The 20,087-nt window shown below is 31.9% G+C and overlaps 1 protein-coding gene across 1 annotated transcript in view; it reads right to left on the bottom strand.

Moving 5' to 3' along the window:
* PCDH15 (protocadherin related 15) overlaps positions 1-20,087 on the bottom strand; it is a 1,335,438-nt gene that overhangs the window by 262,515 nt on the left and 1,052,836 nt on the right. Inside the window, exons 14-15 of the mRNA XM_032491427.1 lie at positions 6,307-6,415; positions 187-299 (exon numbers count right to left, since the gene is read on the bottom strand). Coding sequence (XP_032347318.1) covers positions 187-299; positions 6,307-6,415 — 222 coding nt within the window. The remainder of the gene's footprint in view (positions 1-186; positions 300-6,306; positions 6,416-20,087) is intronic.

The raw sequence follows: 20,087 nt of genomic DNA on the forward strand, positions 1-20,087 counted from the left end.
ATTGTCACTGATGTACCTCACTTTTTAAAGAAAAATTGGCTAATTGTAGTGCAAATTAATTTTAATTTTTATAACATAAAAGCTCCTACGGTAGCCTCTGCAGGATTCTTTGATAAAAACAAGAATGTTAAAGCATTAGTTATATTTATAAATACAAGCACATTTAAAAAAATTAGTTAAACTTACCTTAATAACCAAATCAAATTTCTGGTGAAAGTCTCTATTTACTGGCTCCAGGAGACTAAGTTCTGCAGTCCTAGGATGCATATGGAAAAATCGTGGGTAATCCTCAGGAGTCCCTGAAAGACATTAACATTTCAGCACATAATTGAGAACAATAAGTAATATGTGTATCTGCTATATCTATTTCCCTTCATTAACTGAGGAACAAAATCACAATTTCATTAGTAAATTAAATTTTAAAATTATGCAGTCTAGGAAAAGCAGATACAAATGTGGTGTATAATTAATTAGTTTATGAGTAAGAGGATGACGATATTTCTTGTTTGGATGATTTCCCAAATACCCTTTATTAAGTGAACTCTTCAATTAATTTTAAACTTCATCATATAAAAGAGATATTAAGTATATAGAGAGCAAATTTTGAATTATAAAACTGTATTTTAATGCTACATAAATCTTAATTACAGCCTGTATGGTCTTTTAACATATCTTATAATAAACAATGACGAGTAATTTGTACCAAATATCAAGTTGCTTGGAAATTAAAATGGGCATATCCTGGTCCAGCTGGATAAATATTTTTCTTAAGATAAATATCCAGCTAATTATATAAATCATATTAAATAAAAATATTAAATAAAATATTTTGATGATATTTGAAGTGTAGAGAAGCTATTTCTTAAATGTAGACATTTTAGTGAGTTGAAATACATTTCTTACAGAAATTTCCATCAGTTATATCATCTTCCTTTGTATACTGTTAACATTCTTTTTCTCAAAGTGAAGATAAAGTAGAGGTGAAGTCATATAACTGCAGAATATATGCATTTGGCAAAACAATAATGATAATAAAATAACATGGCTGTCAATTATTGAATCTTACACTGTGCTAAATGCTTTATGTAAACAATCATTAATAATTCTATAAATCATTCCTATTTCACACAAGAGGACTTAGGAGATTTCCAGTATTAAATAACTTGTCCTAAGCCAAAGAGAAAATGCAAGACAGAGCTTGCATTCAAACCCAGGTTGACAGAACCCAAACATATCAAAAAATGGGTTAATTGCTATACTCCTTTTCTTCAACTCTGAGACAAGAAGGGAAATTTTCCTGGAAATTATGTGAGAGGGAAAAGTTTATGCCTGTAAAATAGACTTGAAAATCCAGAAATAGTCAAAATTGCACATGAAAATGTAGCATATGATAAAGGAGTCATCTCAAAACAGTAGGAGAAAATAGATTTTTGAATAGGAGCATTTACCTAATAGGAGAGTCATACAGAAAATGATAAAATTGTATCTATTCTTCATATAATATACTAGAGCAAACCCCAAATGGAGAAGATATTCATGCACAATAAACAACGTAACAGTACAAGTTCTAGTGATAGATGAAAACATGGATGAATTGTACTCTAATGTGAAAATGAGCATACCTTGCCTAACTATGGTTCAAAATAAAGAATCAATGATGGAAAAGAGATATAAATTTGATGGCATTATGAATTTGCATGGCAAGACACAATAAACAAAGTAAAACCACAGGGGACAAACTAGGAAAAATATTTGTATTTATGTCAGAGACAAAAGCTCGTGTCCCTAACGTATGTAGATTTATAAATTAGAAAAGTAAAAGATCAGCAATATATTTTCAAAGGGTTGGGCTAGAAAAAACAGATAGTTCACAGAAAGAGAAAGGCAAATGACTCTTGACCACACACAAAGATATTCACCTTTATACAAAAGAAGAAAAACTCAAATTAAAACCATACTGAGATTCCATTTCTCTCTTGTTCAATTAGCAATGGTCCAAGGTGGACACTGTACTCTATTGGTGAGCCTGTGAGAAAACATGCACTTTCAAACATTTCTGATGTTATTAAAAGAGTATTACAAAATCTATGATGGACAGATAGCATTAATCTACCAAAATCATGTGAGTGTTAAGGGATTCTGGGAAGATACCAGAGTAGGAAGCACCAGGAATATATCTCCTCACCTAGAAACAATTACACTGGCAGAATCTGTCTGATGTAACTATTTTGGAACTCTAGATTCTGCTGAAGTCTTGCAAAATCTAGGAGAAGGGTTGGACCATGAATTGTGATTAATTTCCATCAATCACAATTCTTAACACAGTAACAGTTACCCCTCAGCCCTTTGGCAGGCAGCTGTGCACCTGTTTCTGCAGCAGCTTGCACACTGCTTGTGGGAACCTGGGTGAGCAAAAGGACCCTTTTCTACAAATATCAGACATCTGTGCTCTGATGGGCGAAAGCTGCTTCTGATCACAAAGCAGCAGGCAGCCATTGTTGTTGCATCTCCCCTCACTGTTGCAAGCCCCTCCCCCTAGACTGAAGTGACTTCCACGGGATTTAAAGGGTCAGCATCCTTTTTCCCCCTTTTATTTTTCTATTTTTTTCCCCTTTGAAAGACTGACATTAAAGACTAGAATATTCAAAAACAAAAGTAAATTAGAAAGGCACTATGTATGCCCAGGAAAAGGCATATACTCAGAAAAAACCTAAGGAGACCTTAAATTTATACCTCAGACTAATCCTCAGCACAGAGACAGACTATAAAAATAAAAAGTAAATAAGTAAACAAACAAAACAAAACCCAGCAACACCTGAGGAAATGGGAGAATCTATTTCCAGAACTACCCCTTTATTAGATTTAAATTTCTAGTTTTTAATCAAAAAACACAAGATGTGCAAAGAAACAGGAAGGTATGGCCCATTACAAAGGGGGGAAAAATAAAGCAACAGAATCTGTCCCTGAAAAACACCTGATGGATGCCTTACTAGACAAGGAAATTAAAACAACTGTCTTACAGATGCTCAAAGAACTAAAGGAGGACATAGAAGAAGGCAAATAAGTGATGTATGAACAAATGGAAATATCACTAAAGATATAGAAAATCTAAAAAAAGAAGCCATAAAAAATTCTAGAGCTGAATAGTACAATAACTGAAATGAAAAATTCACTCGAGAGTTTCAAAGGCAGATTTAAGCAGGCAGAAGAAAGAATTGATGACCAGGCAGAAAAAGAAGCCAAATGAGTTTAAATACAGGGCAATGGAAATTAGAGAGTCTGAGAAATAGAAAGAAATAAGGATTGCAGGAAAATAAACAGTGCCTAATGGATTTGTGGGACACTATCAAACAGATCAATATACACACTGTGGGAGTTCCAGAAGGAAAAGAAAGAAAGAGTAGAAAAAATATTTGAAGAAATAATGCTGAAAACTTCTCAAGTTTGATAAAAAAAAAAAAAAATCAATATCAGCATCCAGGAAGCTCAATGAAATCCACATAAGGTGAATTCAAAGAGACTTACACAAAGACACATTCTCATCAAACTCAGAAGACAAAGATAGACTCTTGAAAGCAGCTAGAGCAGAGTGACTCATGACCTACAGAGGAACCTCAGTAATATTAGCAGCATATTTCTCATCAGAAACTTTTAAGGCCAATAGGTAATGGGCTAATTTATTCAAAGTGCTAAAAGAAAAAAAAAAGTCAAAAAAGAATCCTATATTCAGCAAAACTGCCTTTCAAAAGTGGCAGAGAAATTAGCACATTTCCAGATAAACAAAAGCTGAGAGTTACCGCTCGAACCTGCCCTGCAAGAAATGCTCAAGGGAATCCTGCAGGTTGAAATAAAGGGAAAACAGATTTTAACTCAAAACAGAAGAAAGAAATAAAGATGTCAATAAATACATGGGTAACTATAAAAGCTAGTATTATAATAACAACAATTTATAACCCTGCTTTGTGTTTTCTACATAATTATAAGAGGCTAAATCACTTGTAATTATTAGTTTATGTTTTCAGGCACACAATGTAAAAATATATAACTTTATGATGTCATATGAAAAAGGTAGGTACTGATCGAAAAAGGAGCAAAGCTTTTGTATATTCCTGAAGTTAAGTTGGTACAAATTCAAATTAAAGTGCTATAATTTGAGGATGCTAAACATAATTCCCATTGTAAAGACAAAGAAGATAGTTATAGAATATATACAAAAGAAAGTAAGACGAATTTAAAGATTTCACTTGAAAAAAATCAACTAAAAACAAAAGAAGACAGAAATGCAGAAAATAAGTGATGGAAAAGCTATGGCACATTTGGAAAAAAAAGCAGAAAAATGACAGAAATAAGGACCTGCTTATCAGTAATCACTTTAAATGTCAGTGGATGAAATGCACCAAAGACAAGGATAACAAAATGTGTAAAAAATGTGATCCAACCATATGCTGTCCGTAAGAGATTCATTTTAGATCCAAACACACAGATAGATTGAAAGTGAAAAGCTGACATATGCTACAATATGAATGAACCTTGAAGATATTATATTCAGTGAAATAAGTCAATCATAAAAAGACAAATGCTATATGATTCCACTTATGTGAAGTACTCAGAAGAGTAAAATCATGGAGTAGAGACATAAAGTACAATGGTGGTTGCCAGGGGTTAAGGGAAAGTGGGGAATAAGTAAATATTGTTTAATGAGTATAGAGTTTTAGTTTTGTAAGATGAAAAGAGTTCTGGACACAACATTCTGAATGCATTTAACACCTCTTAACTGTACACTTAAAAATGGTTAAGATGGTAAACTTTATGTGTACCTTACTATAGTAAAACAAATTGGGGAAAATCTTACTAGTATTTACTTTTGACCCAGAAATCCCATTTCTAGGAAATTTGTACATAATAATAATAAAAGACAAGTAATCACCTAAATATACATCAATAGTGGTCTGGTTGAATAAATGGTGATACATCCTCAAGTGGATGATAATTCAAATATAAAAAAATGAATGCTGAGTATCTTCATCTGTCACTATAGAGTTATTTTCAGATGCATTAAGTGAGAAAGCGATTTGGAGAAAAGTGCACATGGTATGATAACTGTAACATACTATGATGTGTACACATAAAAAGAAGGGAATATGTGTATATATAATAAAATAATTATGTATATATGAATATATGAATATCAGGAAAAAAAACAAAGATAAACTATGACATTAAAAATTGGTTACATGAGGTTCAGTAGTAGAGCGTGCTTGGCATGCATAAGGTCCTGGGTTCAATCCATAGCACCTCCATTAAAATATAGATATAGATATAGATATAGATATAAAGATATAGATATATATAGTCTAATTTCTGCAATGACTTATAATATGTGTGTAGTTCTAGACACCACAGGCTTGAAACAGAATTACTTGAATTTTCTTTACAGACACCATTTCTAAGTAGGATATAGCATCATATTTTTAAAACTGTCTAACGTCTGTAGGTGGTTGTGTTGCTATACATGTGTACATACACCCAGGCTGGAGGCACTGGGGTGGGAAGAAGTTGAGGGTAGAGTTGAATTTCAATGAATATTCTCAAACATACTTCAAAAGCGATCCCTTCTTCATTAAGAGATGTATGGTCTGTCTTACATGCATCTGTCTTTCTGGAGACTATAAACCATGCAAAGCAGCAACATACATATTTTAGCAAAAGCAATTTGAGAGGAGTAGCATTCTCATCATTTTTGCTTTCAGCACAACTAGCAGAAATGTACAAGAATGGATTAGGATGTCTTCTGTGAAATGTTTCAAGGGAAAATCAGCCAAGGGTATACAACATGTTGTGTGCCCTTGGGCTAATCATGACCCTTCTTCTTCCATATGGCTCCAATAGCTCTTATTTAATAGTTATATATTTTCAGAATTATGTAATGGTATCCAACCAATGATAAAATACCAGTAAAGCAGTCAATGTTTTTCAATTGATTTTTCAATTTTTTCTTAGAGAATTCTTTATAAGGTGATACAGAGAAAATTACCAATAGGTAGACTAAATCCTACTTTTTAAGTTGTTTTACTTCTTCAATAAAAGTGTTTCTCTTTGTTATTCTACATGTTTCACTGAAATTAATTCTAAGGAAGAAATTAGTTATTTTTAAATTTATTTATACATAAAAAAATCCAATAATTTCCAAAAAGAAAGTCTTTGTTATAAAAGAGGGTTTTTTTAATTGAAACAATTCTTTATACGTGTTTTTATACATGATTCTAGAGCTATAACTGAGAAAGTCAAATGTTAGCAGATACGAACCAACAAGGATGGAATAAAGGATGCCTGGCCTATCTGATGGTGGCTGAATATTCAGGTCCTTATCAATGGCTTGGATTGGTGGAGTAACAATGATGGGGTTCAGTTCTTCCTGGAAAAAAAAAATCAGAGGTTAGTTCAGCTTCATTAGTTCAGAGAGAATCAACACTCAGATGTTATAGTTTGGATAGCTAGATAACCCTTGAGCCAGTAGTTAAACTCAGATCTTGAGATTTGTAATTTAACACCTTAGACTAGTTAATTTTAAATTTGAAGAGGGAGCAAGGTGTCCTCAAAGTCAAATGAAAAAGCACAGTAATTTCATACATAGGACTTTATATCAATAAATTTCTCCTAAAAGGAAAGCAAGGAAGAAAGATATCAATAAACTTTGAATCTTCCCTAAATAATTTAATCAAAAGAAATAAAAGGCTATCAACTATAGTTTTCCTCTTTGGCTTTAGACAAAATTTGTAGGAATAGTTATATTCTTTTCTTCCTAAATGATAGTTTAAAGTTTCACATAAATTAATTATATTAAAATAAAAGCTTTAAAAATTGATGCTTTAATTCAATAGAAATCAAAGCCCCATCATTGCATATTTCATAGAGTTAAAATTAACTACATATCATGCAGGTATGTACATTTAATTTATAATTATCTGAAAGAACATCCTGTTTAAAATTATAATACATTTCTGTAAGTCAGTGTTTCCCAGAGTGATGTCCAATGGTATCCTGTTCTGCTATCAGGACTGGCAAACATTTTTCTGTGAAAGATCAGATAATAAAAATGCTTAGACTTTGCTGGCCTGTCTCTGATGCAGCTGTTCAGCTTTGCCTTTGTAACACAAATGCAATAAGCAGGCATGGCTGTGTTGCAATAAAATTTTATTTGTAAAAATAAGTGGTGAGTAGGAGGTAGTTTGCTGACCCCAGTGTTAGATCATAATAGGTGTGCTGAAAAGACAAATGTGCACTTTGCAGAGATAAGTTCAGAAAACATCGTATGAAATAACATTTCAAAAAGTCAATTTACTGTACTGCAGGTCTTTCCAGAGACTTAGGTGAGCTAGTTTGCATAACGACTGTCAAGAACGGGGTATTACTGGTACATTTTCTAGAACTATCCATTAACATCCCCTTGAACTAATACCCTTAGAACACAGTTGGGAAAATACTGCTTTAAGTCTTTGCAACCCTCATTCCAATTATATAAGTGGTAATTTTGAAGAGAAACAGAATCTGTCTCAATATTTCAGGTTCTAAGGAATTGTTACAATGTTCTTTTACATTATCTTCTCTCAAATAACATAATCTTGAAACATATCATGCACTGCTATACAAAATCAGGAGCTTCTAATCTCAGCAGAAATGTATAGCTGTGGCATTCTAAATAAAACCAAAAAAGCAATTATATTAACCATTATGCACAACGCTCAATGTTGATTAAGTTATATTAAGTATATTACTGTTATGCTATAGAAATTGTAATATTTAAAGATAATCACTGACCAATAATTTAAAGCTTACGTACATTTTAGGAGCTCAGTTCAGTTTGTAATCTCTAATGGGCTCTCAGTGGTCTATGTGCTATCAATATTTTCCTATAATATTGCTAAAAATGTTCCTCTTCATCTCCCCCTTTCTTCCTCTTTCTCTCTCTCTCACATACATACCTTCCCAAAAGTCAGTTTGCTATCTATGTAATATCTGTATTTCTCCTTAAACTGAAAAACTCTGAGATTCTCCAAAGTACATGTTTGAATATAGAAGTTAAGGGTTGATCAGTCTCTCTAGACATTTCTCAAAGGAATCTGTTTTAGCTAAAGTCAGCTTACAGCTAAGCTATTTTAGTCTTGGTTCAACTAATTAAATCTGCCAGAGCCTTTCTGAAAGTGCACCTCTACTCAGACTTTGATAAGGCTTTTCAAGTAACAGGATTTTCTGCAATCCCACCCTCCTTCCCATAGTCAGGGATCCAAAGGATCCTAAAATCTCCAGCTTTTTGACATAACTTTGTTACTTATCTAGAATTTTTTAAAAATTAAATATGAGCTCTTGTATTTGAGTACTAAATGTGAACAGATCATGACATTTAGGGTATCTCTGTTGATCAGCTTCACTCTGATTATTTCTATGGAGTTGCTATGTAACCAACCCATAAGTGGTTTCAGTTTGGTAATTAGTCATATAGTTTAAAATCAGTATATACTATCTAAAGCTGCTGGAATGAGAAATGGAGTTTTAATAATTTGAAGTTATATAAACGAAAGGAAAACTAAAAATAGCATAGCAAACAAAATCAAGAGGGAGAAATGCTAATTAAATTCCTCATCTTTCATAGTTGGTTGTTAGTAAATACCATATAGTGAGAACTAAAGAAATAAAAAGAAACACGTGCTATTTAGTATTACACTGGTAAACCATCAGAAGAATTAAACATGGATATAACAAAGTGTAAGTATGTCAAGAGAGTGGGTCTGGAGGTGAGGGGAAGTAAGATGAAAGCCATTTATTTAGAGCCATTCAGTCTTGTTTGACTATGTAGTCACCGTACTAGGTACTATCTTTAATACTATAAAGAAATAGGTAAATTGCACTAGAGAGAATAAATAAAATAAACCCTCTTGGTAAAGGCTTCAATAAGTTTATAGAAAATTGGGATAAGTGTAGTTGTCATAGATAACTTATTAGAACCAAAATTTTGTGATGTAGAGACTAGCAACTTACCTTAAGAAAAAATTTTTCTTCTGCTATCATTAATGTTTGTCAGAAAATATAGCTTTAAAAGTAAAAAAGAATGAATTCTCAAATACTATTCCTAAGATTATCTCTCACTAGAAAAATATAGTAACAAAGGATGCTATGTTCTATTTAGGATGATAATGTTAAATGTTAAATTTTTTACACATTTTTTTCTTAAAGATAAGCAGCATTTAAGTCAGAGTTATAAAATTATATATATATTCATTAGAACTCTAGGATTCAGCCATTCAGCCTATGATACCAATCCTAATAAAAGGGCACATAATTCATTCGGTTCTTAACTCTGTATCATGAATGGGTAGACTGTCTTTAAAATAATTTTAGCCAGTCCTTATATCTTAAATAGTTTTTATTTCACCAATATAAACTAATATCTATTATTTATCATACAAGTCAATGAAGCAGTAAATTAAAAAAATAAAGACTCATTTAGTAACTAATTAGTAAATCTTTCAACCTTGGTTGAGATACAAATAACAAAAGCCTGTTTAAATTCTAAATATCTTTCAATTCAGGCTTTGAGTGATATCTTCATATGAGTAACATACACATAATATTACACTAAAACTGCTAAAGTGTTTTAAATTAAATGAAGACATTTTAATGATACCCAAGAGTGGTCTATAGAAAGCCTTGCCTGTTATGGTGGAAAAATATATTTATAGATAACTCTGCAAAGGTAAACTGAGCTCATAGAATGACTTGAATCTCTGGCATATTGTCTGCAAGTATTATAATTCTTAATTTTGACTCTAATGTCCACACTTGTATTTATATAATACTAGACTCATCATCATTGCTTAGATTTGTGGTCTATATTTTAATCAAATAATTTTATAGCATTTAGGAAGAGGACAGTTATGTTAAAATAGTAAAAACATCATCAACTATAAATATATTCTAGCAATGATAATTAAGTGATCCAAAATTTTACTGAACTATATAATTTAATACTTAAATAACTGAACTTACCATTTATTAATAAATCACTTTCATTAAATTTTATATGTGCTTTACACTAAGAACTTCTCTTTTTTCAATATCCTTAAGAAACCTTACTTAATAGCCAGTTGGTACTTAAAATCTATTATATTCTCTTTAACAAAAAAATAAGATTTAGACTACATGAAAGAAAATTTGTTACACAATTGTTAACACAATTTGTGGACATTGTTATTCTCATCTCATATTATATTGTAAGTGAACTATTTTTCCCAGAAGCTTATGAAAAAATATACTTAGCCAGATTCTTGTCTATTTTTGTATATCTGACACAAAAAAGAAATCTAACATGTTCACACATACTCTCATATAGACACATATACACTTAACACATTTCCTTAAGAGGCCCCCATCACCATATCTGTTTCTCTTTGATTAGTTCTGCTTTTTTCAAGTGGCAGAAATATCAGATTGTTTGAAAAAGTGTCAGATTATTTTGAAATGATCTCTTCCTTGTGAATATTTGAAAAATGTAAAAAATGTAATATTAGGATGGGTGGCATAGGCCAAGCCCATTCCTTTGAACTTTTTATGTGATCACAGAAGAAACACAAGTGGAACATTCACACACATCTTTGAAGTTAATATACTACAATATAGATGATGTCTGGTTCTTCTCAAAGTCTTCCAAACAGTTTTGGTAATCCCCATCCCTAAATGGAGGAGCAAGGAGCACACGTGTGGAATACTGACATAGCCATGGCCCTTGAAAATCTTATCAGCTCCTGCCTGATCACTGGAACTTTATGTCACCTTTCAAAAAAAAACCAAAAACAGACCAAGGAACTAACAAAAAATACTCTTGTTTTATTATTTCCATGTATTCCAAGGTGTACCTGAAATTTTTTCAGGTATCTTTTTTACCTTATAAACTGTGACTGACGTATTCAAAAGGTGCATTTAAATATCCTTTCAATTGCATATTTGACCTTGATATGTCTTTTTTGTCATCTTAATGTTTTGTAAACATTCCCCACCCTGGTTAACATTTAGACCCTATTAATAATGTCTCGTTGAAGAAAAGTTTCTTATTTTAATGTAGTCCTGTTTATTCCTTTCTCTTTTCATTTATACTTGGCTATTTCCTCTACCTTGCACTCATACTCTGATCACCTGAGGGATAGTCAATAACTTTCCCTTATCTGTAACAATTCAGAGAATATTGTGCTCATCCATATCAAAATGTATTGAACGCTCTCGCTTGTACATCTGAGTTTCCCTGCCAATGCCCGTCTTGAGAGCCGGAATGAGGTCTATTTACTTTCGTATCTGTAGCACCAGAAACTTATGTGGCACACAGACCCTCGAGAACTGCTGAATAAAGGGCTTCTCAGCTCTCAATTATTTAGAGTATTCTTCACCCCCATTGATCCTCACCTTGCCTTCTGGGCTTCTGTGGGACATCCAAATACACACACTGATATTTTACGAGATCTTTATGCTCACAAAGTTATTGCACACAGCTGGAGGGAAAAAATAATGTGGCCACAGGAGTGGATCAAAATACAGAGGTAAAGCTCAAAGTCCTTCACTGAGATGGACTTTTGGGTGTTACAATCAATAGTCACATAAACATTCCAGTACACTGAGTGGTGAAATCCTGTATCCTGCAACAAAACATGCCGAACTTCTTACTAGTCAATTTTTAATGAATTATTTAATTCTTCAGAGCTTGAATCCTAATTTTCAAAGTGAGGTTAATAATATCTAAATTTCAAAATTCGTATGAGGTTTCATGAAAAAAATGTATGTGAAAATATAAAACAGTAAGTGGTATGCTTATTATATGTAAATTGTTATAGCTAGTATAGTTTAAATTGTTATTCTTTTTAATTGTGTAATAATGACATTAAAATTGACTCCAAGTTATAAACAGAGAAAGAGATGGAAATTTTTAAATTTCAAGCTGAAAGTTTATTTGAAACCAGATCTTGCATATTTTCCTGAAAATATGACACTGACATGAATCTTGAAGGTTTATTTAGGATTGCACAATTGATCAGATGTTTGAGGGAACGAAGGGGGGCTATCTACCATTACTATTTAATTTTAAACAGAGATTTACATGTAAAACCTGCAAAGCAAATTATTTAATGATTATACTTAAACATAATTTTAAGATGTGTATCAGGGAGTTGAATACTCACTCAAAATGAACATTTCATTTTACTTTGTTAAAAGGAAGCTTCAGTGAAATTCTTTTCCTATAGACTCAGACACATTACAATTTCACATTCAATTTCAAAACTCATTCCCAGGGGGAGGGCATTGCTCAGTGGTAGAGCACATGTCCAGCTTGCATGAGGACCTGGGTTCAATCCCTAGTACCTCCATTAAAAAAATAATTAAATAAACAAACCTAATTACCCCCCAATTTTTTTTTTTAATTTTAAAACCTCATTCACTACCCTTTGACTGAAAAATTTTGTGGTAACTCCTTAATTTATAAATATTCAGTAAGTTATATATATGTATTGAGCACTTGGTGTGTGCAAAGAACTCTTAATAACTGTTCAAATTAGTGTAAAGCAAATTAGGTGAGTTCTGGAATTACTCAGGAGCTCACAGTCATGAGGATGGGGACTCAGAGTATATGAACATGAGTTAATTTAGAAAAGAATTTTATAAAGACATCAATAAATATTAAAAGAGAGCTCCGGTAGAAAACTCACATGCTCAAGTATTACGAATGAATTATTCCAAATAACAGGAATCAAAGAAATTCAACCACATGCAGCTTGAATAAAGCAATATTTTTTTGGTTTTGTTTTATGAGGGGAGGTAATTGAGTTTATTTATTTATTTATATTTGGAGGAGTTACTGGGGATTGAACCCAGGACCTTGTGCATGCTAAGCATGCACTCTGCCACTTGAGCTATATGCTACCTCTGAATGAAGCAAATTTTGATCCATATATCAAAGGTGAGAAGAATAGAAATAAAAGATACGTCTGCATCTGATGGAGGCTTGGGCCTAAGGGTGTTTTCAAAAACCACACAACTTATGACAGATAGATAAATAGACAGACAGACAGACAGACATAGAGAGAGATAATCTAGGAACATTTTGAGGAGAGTTACTAAAGTGCATCATAAACAGTGCTGTTTAATTTTCATATAGTTGGCAATGGAAAACTTCTACAGATGATTAGCAAACATATTATTTTTTTTTTTTGCCTTTCTAATGGCAAAAATTATCCTAGAGTATCTTACAGGTACAGAAAAATACAAAGAAAAAATACTTTAAATGCTACAACCCCATAATAACCATTGTTAATATTCTGAGGTATTTTCTATCAATATTTATCATCTATGTATCATCTATCTACCTATTTACACAATGATATTTCAGCACTTTGCATGTATAAACTTTTTGTTATTTTTATCTCACATTATATTATAACCATTGTTCTAAGGCAATGAATATGCTTCAAAAACACAATTTGCAATAATGTGCAACCTTCACTAAAGTTTTAATTAGGCTTATAGTTGTACACTTAAGTTGCTTACATTGATTTGACAACAAATATAATGTGTTCATCACTGTGATGTCTTTAATTATATTCATAGGTTAAATTCCTGGATTTGGAATTTCTGGATCAAGAAATGAGCACATGTTGATCTCTTCTGTACAAATTGCCAGATGGCTTTCCAGAAAGATTGTAATGATTTATTTCCCCCTCAGTGTTGTGTGTTTATAACAGCACATACTTGTCAATACTAAGGGTGATATATATATCTGGAATATTGCTAAATAAGGGTAAGGTTTAATTTTGTATTTTTTTGGTTGATAGCATAATTTATTTGATATATTTATCTATGTTTCTTCTGTTTATTTTCTTTGCCTATTTTCTTTTTAAATTTTAGCACTTTAAAATTGTATTTCCATGGCATATGTGCATAGCACAAAAATCAACACTTTGTTACCAGTCTTAAAAATATTTTCAGTATGTTGTTTGTCTTTTAATGTTATTTGTTTTTGACATCTAGAAGCTTGGTGCTTTTATGTACTCAAATATATCATTTTTTTCCCTTTTTGACTTCTGCTTTGATAGTCTTTCACCATCTGACTATTATATAAATGTTGAATTATATTTATTTTCAGGTATTATGGTTTCAACATTTTAAATTTAATGCTTAAATTGATCAAGAAAGCTAAATAGAAAACATAATATTCACCAACCTGTGGCTGGAATTTTAGCCTATTTTTTTTAATAGAAGTACAACTAGTTTTAAAAACTCTTTGCTTTCCCTCCTTTTCCCATCTTAAATGGACATCTGCCTAAAATTTAATCTCCTTTGAAAACCTATTGATCCTATGTTTCTGTCATATTCTAGTACACTGTTAAAAAGCTTAATTTTCCATGTCTACAATAATTTAAAATAGAAATTGAGATTTCTGCTATTATATAAGACCAATGAAGTTTAAAATTGTGTGTGTGTGTGTGTGAGGAAACTAGCACTGGAAAGACATACAATGACTTAAAATAAGGAATTCGGCTCCAAATAATCTAGATTTATATTAAAAAAAAAAAAGTAGCAACAAAATTGGTGGAGACAAAGATGATGAAATGCCAAATAACTGCATTTGTTAGCGTCTCTAATTCGTCACAAACGTACCTCCCAGTCCACACAGTCACACACAACCCCCCCAACAATACTGCTGTCCTTGTTAGTATCTCCACAGTATGCCTGTATTACTCTCTTTATCTTAACTGTTTCATGCTTTGAAAACTTTCAATCTGCAAAAATAGATGCTTTATAAAATCCTGCAGGTTTTTCCCCCCTTTCTTTCTACATTATCTCTGTTATTGTACTTGCTTTCTTTATCTGGTTTCTTTATCAACACAAATTAATTATATTTTTATTTGGCCATCTGATCTTTATTTTCTTATTCTCCTTGTTAACTCCTCTGTAGTCCAGAAGATTTCTCAAACATAATGAGGAGTAAGTACTCTAAGATGCTAACAATATTCTTTTGTTAACCAGGACAATATAGACTGAGTTTTGCCTCTCAATTTAGCTAGCTTCTGTGAGCTTCACCCTGTACTAACATATAAAATAAAGAAAGTAATATTACCTTCTTTCCTATAAGATTTGATAATTAACTGAAGAAATGTTTGTAAAATACCTATCACAATCTTCCTAGCAAATTTTAAGTATTAGTTATAAATAGTTATTAACAATATTGCATTCTTTGTCTTCTGTATATTCAGTTGTATATTTTGTCTTTAATCTCTTTATAGTTTACCATTCCAGTTCTACTTTCTTCTCTATGAGTACCTTTATTAAACCCTTAATCTAATGTTTTATATATTTAATTCTTTGAGTTTCATCTGAAACTCAGATTTTTAATAAAAAACTTATATTACTTCTAGTACATCTTCTTACTAACTTTTTTCTCTATCTTGAATATAAAATATTCTTTTTTCTAGGTTGCAGAATCTTTCATGGGATCCACATGTGTTTAAACCAGTGTAGTGATTGATTGATGCCTTTGTGACTGTAAAGGTTCCATATTTCTGTGGTGGGAACCTGAATTTCTATTTTTATTCTTGTCTGTAGTTTTCTACTTTCTCTTTCAAGACTGCAACCATCTTACAGTCGTCCTGGCAAAAAATCTAACTTAGATTCCTTGTTTCCAGTGTTGATGCTACTTTTCATCTCTTTTCTATGTCTCCATAAGCATCTCAGTATGGCTATGGACAAAGATAAATCAGGTACCCAAAAGCTACCTGCCATTTCAGTCCAGACCTTTCCACTCTAGGTTTATGAGCAGGAAAACGACAAGATAAAAGAGGTGTTAGATAAAACTGTTTTCACTTATGAATAAGATTGACATTTTGAGAGAAAGCCTTCTCCTCTAACTTTTCCAAATAGAAACATAATTGCTTTTTCTTTATTGTCATGGTTGTAGCTTTTACCTGCATTAGACCATTGCTCAGAACTCTCATGTCCCTAGTTCGTCGTATATTATACAGCAGTGCAGTCCAGAGGAAAGCATGTGGCCTTCAGAGCTAGAAAGACCAAGGTCTGAAACTGTGCTGAACACTTAATCCTTCTGCAATTCAGCATTCTAAGTGTATAATAGTAATATTAACTTATACCAATTAATGTCATGTCAATTTAATCACAGATCTTTTATCAGCTTAAAAAAGAAAGTAATTTTTGCAGTCCCTTGTATGACTGTCCCAAGATAACATTAAATAAATATTAGTTTTTAAATGTCTTCTTATTCTACTTATGTATAAATTTCTTTTTAATGTGAAATATAAGTACATTGAAGAGAAGGCCTATTACTGTTTCTTTCATTATCAGTGCCTTACTTTGTGTCTCACACACTACAGACACTCAAATACCAGTTACTCAATGAAAAAACTAAGTTTTTGGCTATTGTGTGAATTCTGGGAGTAAAATAATTGCAGCACAATAGAGCTGGTAGTTAGAAAAACCTGAAGAAGACAACTTTGGGAAAAAGAATGACTGGTGATAAATTTTACTGGGGTTGAGTTTACTGGAGAAAAATGAATTTTAAATTCATAATTCAGAGCTGGAAAAAATAAAATGAATAGGAAGTATTTTTTAAATTTAGTAAAATTAATTCAGTGTTTTTACAGCAATTTTCAAATATTGATTAGACTGTTATTCTGTATAAGAATATGAAAATTAATGCTTTTCCCTGCATCTTTTTGAATATGTCCATGATACCAAACTAACACAAAGTAGCATATCCTTTACACTCAGCATATTAAAATGCTATAACTAACAGTAATAATAAAAATAATATGGTTCACTAAGCATATTGCCTAGCATATTGTAGATGCTTTGTGAACACTGAGAATTGTGAGAATTCTGTGGCAGTGAATCACATCTTTTACTGATTTATAGTTCTATATAATATATAATACAGACCATAGAATAATTGTTCCACAAAGTACATTCTCCTTCTGTATGAAGTCATAACCTTTTTACAGTGTCACTGATGGAATCATTTCTGAATTTTGCCACAGATATGAACTATGATTTTTGGCAGCATTCAACTTCTGTATTTGTTCACTTTGTTTTTAAATTCTACTCTTAAAGATGCTAGTGTGAATCTTAAGTTATACTGAGAAGGAATTTAAATCAAAAAATATTTCATAATCAGATGCTCCTAAGAAGATGGATATATTTGCTGTAGAACATTCATTATTAAGTATAATAACTTAGAACATTATTTAGAATTTGAGCCCTATATATTCTTTTCCACAAGCTATTGCCAAATGGAGTCTTCTCAAGAACAGCAATAAACTATTTTGTTAATTAAAAACAGAAATATTAATCCATTGTTTTTATTGCCTTGTAAATCTGGACCAGTGAAGAAGAAATATTAGTGATTAGTGTCTTGATTTTATACATAACATTTATTAAAATAATTTTGTCACCTTACCCTGTTTATATTAAAATATTCATAATTAAATTCTTCTATAAATCAAATAATATAAATAATTGCTCCTTTTCATAACTGGTTTGAAAGATAACTGTTTTAGTGCTTTTTATCCTGGATTTTAGATATAAAATGCTGTATTTTAAAAATTATTTTTATTAACTTTTTTTTGAGTGAGGGGAAGGTAATTAGGTTTATTCATTTATTTAGTTTTAGAGGAGGCACTGGGGATTGAGCCCAGGACCTTGTGCATGCTTAGCATGTGCTCTACCACTTGCACTAATCTTACACCCTAAAATGCTGTATTTTTAATTTAATAGACCATATAGACATTTAATACTAGCTAGAGGAAAAGATGTTTGTGGCATTTTCCAGTTACATTTAATCAGATATGTTGACATTTTTAAACATAGAATCCATTTGTGCATCAGCTTTAGAAAAAGTACAATGGCAGAAATTATACCCACATTTTAATTTTGCTTCAGAAAAATTCCTGAAATTAATAAAATGGGAAATATAAATAAGTGATTTTGGATGGCCAGTATCATTATATATACATTATATCCCAGGCATTGAAAAGACTGACCTTATCCTACTGGATGTTGTTTTGGAAAACAGAACACCTTAAGCTTTTGATGTTTCTTGATACTGAAAGTTGTGTAGAGAAAAAGAAGCACCTCTTGGTACCAACAATACCTACTGTCTCACCCCAGAGGTATTCTGCATGACTCAAACAGCAAGGAGAAGAACGTGTAAAGATTATGCAAGTCTTGTCTTGGTAAATAGAACATTTATAAACAAACAATAAAATTAAAATGTATACCAGGATACACTAGTACAATAAGGTTCTAATGTTTTAAAAAGGCTCATTTTTTGATACATAAGTTGGTGGGATTATGCCTCACAAAACAGTATAAGATACTTGGCAGAGGGTGTGTAATGACAGCCCATAGCATGGCTCTCCATGCACTCTTACCCAATTTCCACAGACAGCTTCTGAATCACAAACAGAATGGGAGCTTCCCCAAAACCAAACCATTAGTGACATTTAAATCCCTGGCATACTGACGGACCCTTAAAGAATTTGGCTCTTTTTGTGGAAGCACAAGCTGAAACATTTAGTTTTAGTGTTTGAAAAAGTATGACTCGGGCTTGTTTTCAGACTTCTATTTTGTCCTTGCAATAAAGGCTACTACTTTCAACCACAACAGGGGAGCTGTTGATAACTCTGGATGCTGATGCCTGCAGGGCACTGATAGATGCTTCATAAATCTTTTCCAAATGGCATTCTTGATATTTGTCCAGAGAGTCTCCAGAACCATTTGCTAAACTTTTCCATTTTTCTTCAGAAGTTCAACGAAATAGTTTTTTCTTTCCCATTTCTGCTTTGGTAGCAAGCATGTCTTCTATGTAGCATGTGCTTATTTCCCACTAAGGACATTTTTCAAAGTGTGGATACCATTACATTTGCATAAGAAGTGTTTGATTAAAAAAAATAAAAATTCCTGACCTCAGAAAATAAATGTAATCATGATGCATGAGGATAGTTTTAGGTAATGTGCATTTTGAAAAAAAACTCAAGAAATTTTTACATACAATAAAGATTTACAAAAAACATTTTATACTCTTCTAACATTTTCTGACAATTTTCCTCCCTTCCTGATCTTTATTTCTTTCTGCATACTTTAAAAAAAAAGAAAAGAGAGAGAGATGGACAATGTCTCAAGATATGTAGCACTTGCATATCACTCCCATTGTAACTTTACTTAGACAACTCTTTATAGTACACTTGAATTTTCATTGTTCTGGCTGTCTCTTATAACAACAGCTCAGGTGTTCTTTTGATTCTTATTGTTGAAAACCATGATTGTACTCTTGTGACAAAATGTTTCCAAATATCAAAATTTGAATGATTGAGCAGCCTATTGCTAAGTTTATTCCCAAAAGTACCAGTTGAAAGTAAATCCTACTGCTAAGTTTATTCCCAAAAGTACCAGTTGAAAATAAAGTATTCAAACTAGTAGACAGGCAGCATAAGACATTCACAGACACAACTTGACTGAGTGTAGATGTTATTTTCCAACTGAATTCAGTTAACTAAGCACAGCAACAGGTAGGCTGGTCAGTAAATACGGGGAAAAAATGGGGTTTCAAATGGAAAAGCACTTTATTCCGCAACGATCTAATAAAGAACAGAGAAACTAATAATTAAGTACTTGCTTTAAGAAAAGGAGAATCAACTGACTGTACTTCAAAAAAATTTTTTTAAAAAAAGAAAGAAAAGAGGAATCAGACGGTCAGCGTTGCTTACTTAGAAAATATTTGAGGTTGGTTATCCTGATCGATTACCCCACAGTTACTTACTAAAGAAACTGAAAAGATGGGAAATAGAATGACATTTATTGATATTCTACTTGTGCTTGATTCTATATATTTAATTTTCAGAACACCATCATTATAAAATCTGCCAAAAGCTTTGAGAAGCAAATGGTACAGTTTAAATCAAAATCTGACTTTAAAGCCTGTGCTTTTTGGAGCTCTTTGATTTTCCATCATGATGTAGGTAAGGCCACTGTTTCTAGTCCTC

This window comes from Camelus ferus, chromosome 11 (genome assembly GCF_009834535.1).
Source record: "Camelus ferus isolate YT-003-E chromosome 11, BCGSAC_Cfer_1.0, whole genome shotgun sequence".
Classification (NCBI taxonomy): domain Eukaryota; kingdom Metazoa; phylum Chordata; class Mammalia; order Artiodactyla; family Camelidae; genus Camelus; species Camelus ferus.